Raw genomic sequence first — 10,000 nt, 5'->3', positions numbered from 1 at the left:
GAGATCACTTTTCAGACCGAGAGGGTAATATTTACTCCCTCACATTCTCTTCCGCAGCGGGTTGTTAATGCCACTTGTGTTTGTGGATTTTTGCTGCTTCCGGAAGCGGAAGCGGAACGCTAGGACGTAAATCAACCATGCGTTTAGTTACAGCGTGTGTGTGTGTTCATTTACTAGTGTTTAAGTTTTTTAGTTATCTAACGAGTACGAGACTCTCGTTCTCTTCCCCCGCGGGCACACGCACTGCTGGAACGCGATAGAGGTTTTGTTACGGAAATGCTACACCTCTTTACACCCCTCCATAACACAACGGTAACTTACGCATATGCGATTTCTATTCGATTCAAACAACACACTGATTACTAACGAAGTAGCGCATATTAACCGGATTGGAAATAAAGAAGAAACATTGAAACCGCTAATGGACATCCTTTGAGGTGAAGTAGGGTAGGTCTGGCTTTATTACATTTCAAAATCATCTCGCATATCGTTGTACTCCAGCAGTTTCTTCCGGATCGAGGACCCATCGACCCACGTCACAAAGTCCTCCATGGTTCGGGGCACGAGAAAGGCCGGATCCTTGACCACTTCCACGCCCACGCGGACGTGCCCGTGTTCGATCATCTGGGTGGCGTGCGTCACGTTCTCCGACATCTTGTTCCGTACCAGCACCAGCGGTAACCGGCGGCGACAGAACGAGGAAGCGCTGATGTTGTTGGCGTTCTCGAGATCCCACTTTGTCGGTATCAGCCCCATCACGTACAGCTTCTCGAGCAGCAGCGCACTCATCTCCGTCCGGAACGGGTGCTTCGCGTCGATATCGGCAATCTTGCGGGCCACCTCACGCACTTGTCGGGACAGATTGTTGTACGCCGTGTAGTCCGTCCGCTTCTGTAGGTGATATTTGCGCATCACCTTGTTCTCCTGCAGCGTGTTCGTTTCCTTCCAGTTGAAGAAGTCCACCTTTTTGAGCAGTTTCTTCTCGTGGTATTTCAGTTTTCGCACCATTATTCAGAAATTGTGTTGGTTTTTAGGGTCAGAGTTGACGAAACGACTTTAATTTGCTCTTATCACACCCAGAAAAGATAAAAATTAAATAATTTTCAGAATCGCCCAAAAACACGTTTGTTTACGAATCGAACTTTTATCGTTTTATTCGTTTTTTGTCACCTTTTAACGTTTTATGTTTATCGATTCAACCCTTCGATGCTGAACGACATTTTCAAATGACCGGATTCGATTTTTTGAAATCCAGGTTTTGGTATTTCCTCAACACCCGAAAGGCGTTTAATTTCTACATTGTTGCAGGCCTACACGTGCACCCATTTATTCAAATGATCTCTAGGTGCTTCGCTAAATAATCCGCTTGACGATCGCCTCGTTAATGACTGCCAGATATCACATGCATTGGCCGCAAACTGTGCAAACCAAACATTGGAATGCATATTCATTTCCTACATGCTGTTTTACCTTATAAAAGCCATTTTGGCGACGTAGTAGATCATCAGTACTTCCGTTCGGTATGGCTACAACTCACCGTTGCTTTTCACTTTTGATCGTTATCTGCTGCTACCACGTGATTACGCTGAATGGTTTACAGTTCGGACCTTTTACGATTCCCACGCTTCGGAATGGAGGAGCATTCGGTTTTACCAACGACCTGCTGAACGCCTCAATAAGTCCCTCCACAGGACGAGCCGGTTTTGGGGTACAAGCGCCCACAATTGGATCATCGGTCAATTCGTTCACAGCCTTGGCTAATCGATTCAGCACTTTAGTGCCCAGCCTCTCCGAAGTTAGCTCATTTCCAAGTGGCGCTTTGGGAACCGTCGGTGCATCATCAGCGAGTTCTTTGGCCGATGGATTCCGGCGAACAACTTCCGATTTGGTGCGAAATTTCCTGCCCTCCAACGGATCTAGCAGCGGCAATCCGGCAGGATCACTCTTGAACGTGGTGAATCGTTTTCGAAATTCCACAGGAAACATGTTTAGAGATTTTTCGGCCCTCAATCCGACGGGTGCATTCTTCAGCACATTTCCAAGGATATCACTGCTCCCATCACTTCCTGGGAGCGCGAATACGAGGAACATGACGCCACCGGTTGCCGATACCGGGATGGAATCATTTGCTCGACTTGCAAACGCGGCCGACTCGTTTCGCCAGGCGATCAGCAACGCCACTGCCTCTCTATCTACAGAGGGCTTAAATGACCTGTTGATGCTAATTCCTGGTGCCCAGCAGGGCATTGAACAGTTTTCTCAAGTGGTTGCAACTCTGACTAGTCCCGAGTTTTGGACAAAACTTGCCTCAAACGGCATTATCGACGACATGTCCAGCGCCCAAGCAGCGCGACTTTCGGATGGCATCAACAAACTGTCCGCCGGGCTATCCGACGTGGTTTCGAATCTGCCCGACATCCCCGAAATGTCGATCGAAGATAGTGATCACAAAAATCCTCATTTCTTTCCCGGCCGCAACGTCATTGTCCACCTTTTCGAATGGAAGTTCGAGGACATCGCTGTGGAATGTGAACAAGTACTCGGACCGGCTGGATACGGTGGCGTGCAGGTATCACCGGTGAATGAGTACGTACGAGCGGCGAACCGTCCTTGGTGGGAACGTTATCAACCCGTCTCGTACCAAATCAGCTCCCGGTCCGGTAATGAGCGCCAGTTTTCGGATATGGTCCGCCGTTGTCAATTGGCAAAAGTGCGCGTCTTCGTTGAAATCGTTGCGAATCACATGGCCGGTGCTGGTCCTACTAGTCCACTTTATGGTACGGCTGGCTCTGCAAGTGATCCTGTAGAACGTTTATACCCCGCGGTGCCCTTCAATAGGTCCCACTTCCACCAGGATTGCGTGATCGAAAGTAATATTAATGCTTCCGAGGTACATAATTGCCGACTGGCGGGATTGCCGGACCTCAACCAAACGGATTCATTCGTACGGGAGCAGATTGTCGGCTTGATGAACCGGCTAATCGAACATGGAGTAGCCGGTTTCAGCATGGATTCCGCCATGTACATCTCACCGGACGATTTGGACAACATCTATGAAGGATTAAAACCGCTGAACCCACTGTTTGAGTTTCCACCTTTCTCCGCTCCTTTCATTTACCAAGATGTCGAAGATCTATCGGATGAGTCGAGAACTGCGTAAGTCTTCTGACAAGCTGCCTAGCTACTAAGTCTGGTAATTGAATTTTCATTGTCACTCCTTTACAGCTCTCAGTACACGGTTCTCGGTGTGGTCACGGAACCCAAGTACTCACTTTACCTAGGATCCATCTTCCATAGTGCGATGCCAGCTCCATTTTTACAGGCTTTGACCGGATCGAACACAACCCAGTATGGTTTGATATCCAGCGAATCGGCCCTGACATTCGTCGATAGCCATCTCCATCAGCGCACACGAGGTGCCATTTCGGAAGAGATCCTTACATACAAAGATACCCCGCAGTACGTGTACGCCACTGCATTCACTCTAGCCAATGACTATGGCACCGTGCGATTGATGAGCTCATACCGCTTTGAAGATGATAATCAAGGACCTCCTGCGGATGAGTTAGAGCAAATCCTATCCCCCGGCACCGCAGAGGATGGCTATTCCTGTTTGAACGGCTGGGTATGTGAGCACCGATGGCCAGTGTTTCGAAGGATGGTTGCTTTCCGAAATTTCGTCCAACCAGCAATTCTGCACGATATTCAAGCGACCAACGAAACGTTTGCCTTCTGCCGTGGTAACATAGGGTTTGCAGCTTTCAATGTTGGAACAACTACACGAGATGTGCTGGTCAGAAGTTGTCTGCCGGCTGGTGAGTATTGTGATTTGATAACGGGCGAAAAGCAGGACACCTCGTGCACCGGCACACGAGTGCTCGTCAATCAGGATAGCACGGTCAGCTTCACCCTTCCGGCAGCCTCGAGTTTGGTGCTAGATCTTCGGAACCGAGTAATGTAACGGATGAAAACGTACTTTCCAACACCATTCGCGTTGCTAGCGATTGCAATAAAATTAATGTTTTATTTCGATCAATGTCAGATGTGTTGAAGCGTAAAGATTACAATGTTATAGTAGTACAACCTTTTGTCAAAAACTTAGAGCGATAATTACTGCGTGAAGCCGGACAGGCTAGATACTGTCGCTTGCTCAACATTATCACCTGCGACGAATTGGCCAGAGCCCTCTTCATAGGAAGAACCATCTCCGGAGCTACTGAAAGTATTGGCATCTGGCACAGGATACGGCGAGTCCGGAACGTTGGTCTGAGGGCTCCGGGTGACGGTATGTCGTGTTGCTCCAAAGCTGTTGGATTGCCCTTGGTTTGTAGGAGATAGCCGACCATCAAATCCAAACTGACGTCCGTCGCCCGTTAGACCGGTCTTTGTGGCAGTGTTTCCGAAAGAACCATCCCTGAACTGCGTGCCCGGACCGGTGTTTGCCCCACCCGAAAGCCCATTTGGTATGGAAAGACTACCACCAGTTGGACGGAACCCAGTACCAGTACCGGCGACGTATTGCAAATCGTGACGCCCGGCTGCGTTGTTGTACGCAAACGAACCCCTTACGTTGCCTCGAGCATCGGCCGACTCTTCGCGCACGGCATCGGGAGTACTGTATCCGAACTGGTACATTCTACCACCTGCACCAGCTGCACCAACTGCACCGCCTGCTCGATTGGTTATATCTCCGCCAAAACTATTTGCACCGGGACCGACACCTGCACCGTTTGAGTTAAATCCTCCAAATCCACCGGACACTGGCACACCACTGGCAGTTGACTGGAACCCTCCATTTGCACTTGGATTGTACTGGAAATTGTTGGCGTTCAAATCTCCTGCGGGTGAGAAAGCTCCTGGCTGTTGCTGCCCGAAGTTCCCTGTTCCAAAACCTGAGCCCGAGTTTGGTGCGAAACCGGGATATGAGGTCCCTTCACCGGCACCGGCACCTAAGCCACCATCGGGGCGTCCTGCAGCAGCAGGTAATCCGTTCCAACTAGCTCCGGCATTTCCAAAGGGCACACCTTGTCCCTGTGGGGCTTGGAGATTAACATTGTACGATGGATCGTTTGCAGGACGTCCGACAACTTGCTCCACACCCAAGACGGACACTGGCGTTGGAGTCGTGTAAGAGGAAACACCTGCAGGATTGTTGGCATGTTCAAATCCAGCATTTCCAGCACCAAAGTTCGGAGCGAAATCACTAGCTGGACCATTTGGGTTGCCGTTTGTTCCATACTGAGCGATTCCTCCTGGTAGTCTTGTACTATCGGGTTGATAGGACGGGTTGTTCGGCAATGTTCTATCAACCGCACTCTGCTGACCCGTAGTGCGATCGATAATCGTATTTCGTGCATCACCTGCTGGTCGGTTGGTTGTACTTTCATCCCCGGCTAGGTTTGCTTCCGTGGCTCTGGTTTGCACCAAGTTTGGTGTGACGTCGGTAGAATCACTTCCACCTGACGCTGGTAGACCAATTACCGATAGACTGCTCTGGTCAGAACCATCTCCCGAACCCAGGTCATCGCGAACGCCCGACCCAGAAAAGCCATTGGTCACCGACGGACTCACGCCGGGGTTCGGTGTAACATTAGCACCAAAACCACCGCCGGGTAGTTGCGGTAGTCCTCCATGAGTGTGTACCGATTGGGGACCATAATTTGCCGGGTTATCATTCCCGGCTCTAGCTGCTTCTCCTGCACTTTGAACCAAGGTTGTTCGCAAATCCACATCCGGTCCGGCACTGAATGAAAAATTATGCTTAGATCCGTCGTTCTGGAAGCCATAAGTACCGGCTACATTTCCGCTACCATCGCCGGTCTCGTCACGGTTCGAGTGAGGTGTATTGTAGGAGAAGGAGTAACTACCATCTGGGTTGAGGTGTGCCACAGGAGGACGGTAAAGGTATCCAGTGGGCGCATACCAAGGGAAGTTAGGCCTTCCGAAGCCACCGCCAACAGAAGGGGGACCAAACTTCCAGGGATGTGGAAAGGCAGCTACGGGACTTCCAATATAGCCACCACTAGCACTAGGATAAACTGCTGGAGCCCTGTAGTTAAATCCTGATCCAGCACCAGCCGTTGCACCCACGTATGATCCTGCTAGTTCTGCAAGTTTGAACTTATATCATTCGAGGTATCTGCTTTTACTACCGAGAAACTCTCATTGAACTTACGGGAATCACCTGCCGTTGTGTGTATTGCTGGTACAGCTGATTGGCCGTTTATAGACCCTGCTGCCGTTGCTCCACTGGTCGTGTGTCCTATGAATTCGTATAAATTATAAACGACTTGAACTGCTTAATTCATGAGCTCTGCGCAATGAGTACCTAAACTGTTCACTCCCTGATAAGATCCTCCGTGGGCGGGAACACCAGCAGCGCGACTGTAATCGCTTGCACCGTTAAATCCATTTAGCTGCTGAGTATCTCCTCCAGCGATGCCGGGAGTAGCAAAACTAGAACCTGCTCCGTTTGTCCACTGATGACGCTGTAGATCTGTAACTGCTCCTGGTCCAGAAATCGCATGGATTGAACAGATGATGTAACACACGAGATTTCTCTATGATTACCTCCAGCCGTTTGCCCTTGAAACGATGCCCCTAGTTGTGATCCTCGTTCAAACCCACCACTGTTGCCACCATGCACTGAAACACTTTGCTGTTCTTCACTTCGATAGCCACCGTAGCCAGCAGTGTTTCTGCCAAGGTAAGCATCGTTCCCTTGGTAGTTGTTATCACGAAGATTCCAACAGGCTACCAGGTGTCCACTGCTTAGTAAGCACGCTACCAGCAGACACATCGATGAACTTTTGGTACTCGCTACATTCCCTACCTTAGAGCGGCTCTGGTGGGGTGCCATCTCACACGTTGTAGTGCAGCTCATCACGCAGCAATATCGCACACACTCTGTGGACAGATTAACCCTCGCTGGTGGTTTATATATGCCGATCCTAAACCAGATTGATGCATACTACCGGTCGGGATCCGGCTGCGGTCTATGTGATGGCGTCGTTCTAGGGATTACACACATTGTCAAACCAATAAAGTAGTGTACTCAAATGACTCACGGACCAGCCTCATCGTGGCATCTGTTGACGGAGGATGAGGATATTGTCATAACGCTATTCATCCTCCACCCCCGATAGAATCCCCAGCGAGGGCAGCGCCGCGAGCGAGAGCAAAACTCCGGTAATTAGCGGTTGGCAGCATTCTTAAAAGCCGGTTTTGCACTGCAATGCCTGAACAGCTGGTAGTATAATGATGCTGCGGATGCATGCCAGATACGGGGAGATGCAGCCGCTTAGTATCACAACGCGAACGAGAGAAACGATCGTTGTAATCCATCTTCTTCGGCAGATCCGTTTAAAGGAATAGTTTTTCTCTATTAATCGTTAGAAGATGCATCTGTTCGCTGCTAGAACGCTAGGCCGTAGAACGTATCATTAAGTCTAATAAAATATAATCTCTCCAGCGCAAACAAATCTGGTAGCATCGTATAATCACATCGTTGGCTGCCGGGCATCATTGGTACGGGCTGATCGATTGGTACATTTGGGCATCGCAAGCTTCCGCTAATCAATAAATAAACGACATTGATTCGTCGTAGCCAGAGTAGCATAGTGGGAAGGTCGATGAACAATTGCCTTAGGTGCTGCACGCTGTTGCAACCTTGTTTGTCATGTAGTTTAAGAGAAACAGTATTTTCAATCCCATAATCCATCATTTAGCTAATGAACAGTCACGCTAATAGCGACAATCTTACCCGGATTGTAACTTAGTGCATCGATTTGACTGTTTGATGCAATCATACATCATATTCAATCTTAAAAATATAACTAATACAGCAATTCAAATACATAACCTTTTTCCTACCATATCGATCATTCTGTCCATTGACGTCCAGCCAAGAACAAATTAAATTCAAGCAATAGTCGTTTTAATTCACTTTATTGTTTCGCATTTTGTGCGCATATGGATTTCGTTGGCTTACACATGGAATACCCAATACGTTCGGTTGGTCAAGCACGTGTCTATCATCGTGATCATTAACAAGAGATATACCCTTTGACATGAGTTCGACCAAATTCGCACATGTAACTTGAGTGTCTTGGAGACCTAGCGTGGATATACCGCGCTTGGTTATATCAATACTTGTGATTTGATTGCCGTGCAGCAACAGCCTATCAACGACACAACCAGAACTGAACAGGCTAAAATCGAGATTCGTTATAAGGTTATTCGAAAGATCAACTTCTAGAATGCGACACGTCGGTTGTGACCGTTTTTGCTCGCGGATGAAAGTTCCAAACGTTCCATACTCGATGTTGCTGATGCGATTGTTGCGCAAATTGAGAACATTTAGAGACCCCAATCCGCTGAAGATACCAACAGGCAGCTCAGTGATACCATTGTTCGATAGATCGAGTATCTCGAGTGATCTGAGCATTCCGAAAACGGTGCATGGAGTAGCGCATCTGCTGAAGTAGGGCACATACGACAGGTTAAGCGTCCGCAGAGACTGTAGTTGCTGCAGAAAGTCGAAGTTGCTCAAATCGTTGTTGGAGAGGATCAGATCAGTCACACTTTTAAACGCATTCGGGTGAATGCCGTCTCTGAGGCTGTTGTTCTTCAAATTAACATACGGGACAGTCACAAACGCGTCCTCCTCGATAATTCTTATGTTGTTGTTCTGCAGATTAACTTCAGAATTTTCCTTGAACGTATCCTTCTCGATAGTGATGATGTTATTGTTCTGCAGATTTACTTTAAAACTTCCTTTGAACGCATTCTTCTCGATAACACTGATGTTGTTGTACGACAGGTCGATTATGCAATCTCTCCCATAGTTGAAATCCCAATAACAGGGAAAGGCATACGAAACAACGCGAGTGATGACATTTCCACTCAGATCAATAACGCTTCCCCTTGCTCTGCTAATATTCGCCGAAAGCTCGCTGATATTGCTGTGACTCATATTGAAATTCCGAAGATTCGACATGGAGCTTAACAAATCGAAATCGAATCCACTTAGATTCATTTCTGCCATGTTCAAAGTATTCAAGTTCGTTAGCGAGCGCAGAAATGTGAAATTCGTCAGGGCTACATTTCCTTGCAACGCAAGAGTTCTAAGCTGTTCTGGGCGCTCCGTTACATTTGGTGAGAATTCTCTCAGGTGGTTGTAGGATACGTCCAACGATTCTAAGTGTACAAAAGTGCTCGGATGCAACCGCACAAGATCAATATTACTTGCGGAAACTAGGCCAGCTTGAGGGATCTGTGGGAGGCTGTACATCCGGCAGTTCACAAATGCTACACTGTATGCTTGCAGAATGGTGCCAATCAGTTGGTATGAATCGTTTTCGGTAGCTGTTACATTTTTCACCGTACAGCTTGTATCGGGAGCACAGAAGATCGGAACCATTGCTGCAGTGACTGATGCCAGTGGAAGCATCAGAACTGCTACCAAACTCACTACGAACACGATGCTCACTTGGTCCATGGTTAAAGTCAAACTGACCCATCGGCTGAAGCATAACGCTTCGCTTGGTCAGCACATGCTGCCCGACAGTGTGTGTGCGTGTCATTTAACACCTTTGTCTCTCCAAAATCTACACGCTCATCATTGTCTTCGTTCTTTGTCCTCTGTTCTTTGGCAAACCGTATGCGACGATAGCTTTGACGTCATTGATGTCGCCGACACCAATACGAAGGCGCGAATGAATACGGCGGAATTCAGAATTTGCAATAATTTATTTACAAAACTAAGTAAACCTTCTAACCCCGGCTAGCCTGTGCTTCGGATGAGTAATGTCGCCGGTCTGCGTACTGCTGCCGTTGCTTCGTTCGATCGCTACCATCTGTCCTCTGACCGGCTTGCGCTTGAGTGTCACGCCGCAGAGCATCGCCAGGAGAAGGAGCCCTGCCACCGTACGGCAGCAGATCGATGTTCTGTATGTGCGCACGGACGGATGCACCCGGTGCCAACCCAACGTACCAGTCG

General features: G+C 48.5%; 6 protein-coding genes across 6 annotated transcripts in view; 2 read left to right on the top strand and 4 right to left on the bottom strand.

Annotated features, from left to right (window-relative positions):
* The window catches only part of LOC125957597 (uncharacterized), a 6,314-nt gene extending 5,899 nt beyond the window's left edge, over positions 1-415 (top strand). Inside the window, exon 8 of the mRNA XM_049690417.1 lies at positions 1-415. This exon is cut by the window's left edge and continues 688 nt beyond it. The gene's annotated coding sequence lies outside the window, so the exon portion shown is untranslated.
* A 13-nt stretch (positions 416-428) lies between these two features.
* LOC125957625 (U3 small nucleolar ribonucleoprotein protein IMP3) lies at positions 429-1,140 on the bottom strand. Its single transcript, XM_049690469.1, has one exon. The coding sequence runs from the start codon at positions 1,006-1,008 to the stop codon at positions 463-465; it is 546 nt and encodes a 181-aa protein (XP_049546426.1). The 5' UTR covers positions 1,009-1,140; the 3' UTR covers positions 429-462.
* A 367-nt stretch (positions 1,141-1,507) lies between these two features.
* LOC125957602 (alpha-amylase-like) lies at positions 1,508-4,041 on the top strand. Its single transcript, XM_049690431.1, has 2 exons — positions 1,508-3,156; positions 3,226-4,041. Exons 1-2 carry the CDS (start codon positions 1,523-1,525, stop codon positions 3,959-3,961), a joined length of 2,370 nt encoding a protein of 789 aa, XP_049546388.1. The 5' UTR covers positions 1,508-1,522; the 3' UTR covers positions 3,962-4,041.
* A 69-nt stretch (positions 4,042-4,110) lies between these two features.
* Positions 4,111-6,895, bottom strand: LOC125955654 (WAG22 antigen-like). The gene is made up of 5 exons (XM_049686793.1): positions 6,571-6,895; positions 6,329-6,508; positions 6,176-6,262; positions 4,362-6,107; positions 4,111-4,232 (listed from the first exon to the last, which is right to left on the bottom strand). Exons 1-5 carry the CDS (start codon positions 6,881-6,883, stop codon positions 4,111-4,113), a joined length of 2,448 nt encoding a protein of 815 aa, XP_049542750.1. The 5' UTR covers positions 6,884-6,895.
* Positions 6,896-7,936: 1,041 nt separating this feature from the next.
* Positions 7,937-9,499, bottom strand: LOC125955653 (toll-like receptor 7). The gene has a single exon (XM_049686792.1). The coding sequence runs from the start codon at positions 9,497-9,499 to the stop codon at positions 7,937-7,939; it is 1,563 nt and encodes a 520-aa protein (XP_049542749.1).
* A 238-nt stretch (positions 9,500-9,737) lies between these two features.
* The window catches only part of LOC125957605 (collagen alpha-2(I) chain), a 2,937-nt gene continuing 2,674 nt past the window's right edge, over positions 9,738-10,000 (bottom strand). Inside the window, exon 4 of the mRNA XM_049690436.1 lies at positions 9,738-10,000. This exon is cut by the window's right edge and continues 963 nt beyond it. Within this exon, the coding sequence (XP_049546393.1) occupies positions 9,775-10,000 (226 nt within the window). The 3' untranslated portion in view covers positions 9,738-9,774.

The sequence above is a fragment of the Anopheles darlingi genome, chromosome 3, assembly GCF_943734745.1.
Source record: "Anopheles darlingi chromosome 3, idAnoDarlMG_H_01, whole genome shotgun sequence".
NCBI lineage: Eukaryota > Metazoa > Arthropoda > Insecta > Diptera > Culicidae > Anopheles > Anopheles darlingi.
This window is presented reverse-complemented; position numbering and strand designations above follow the sequence as displayed.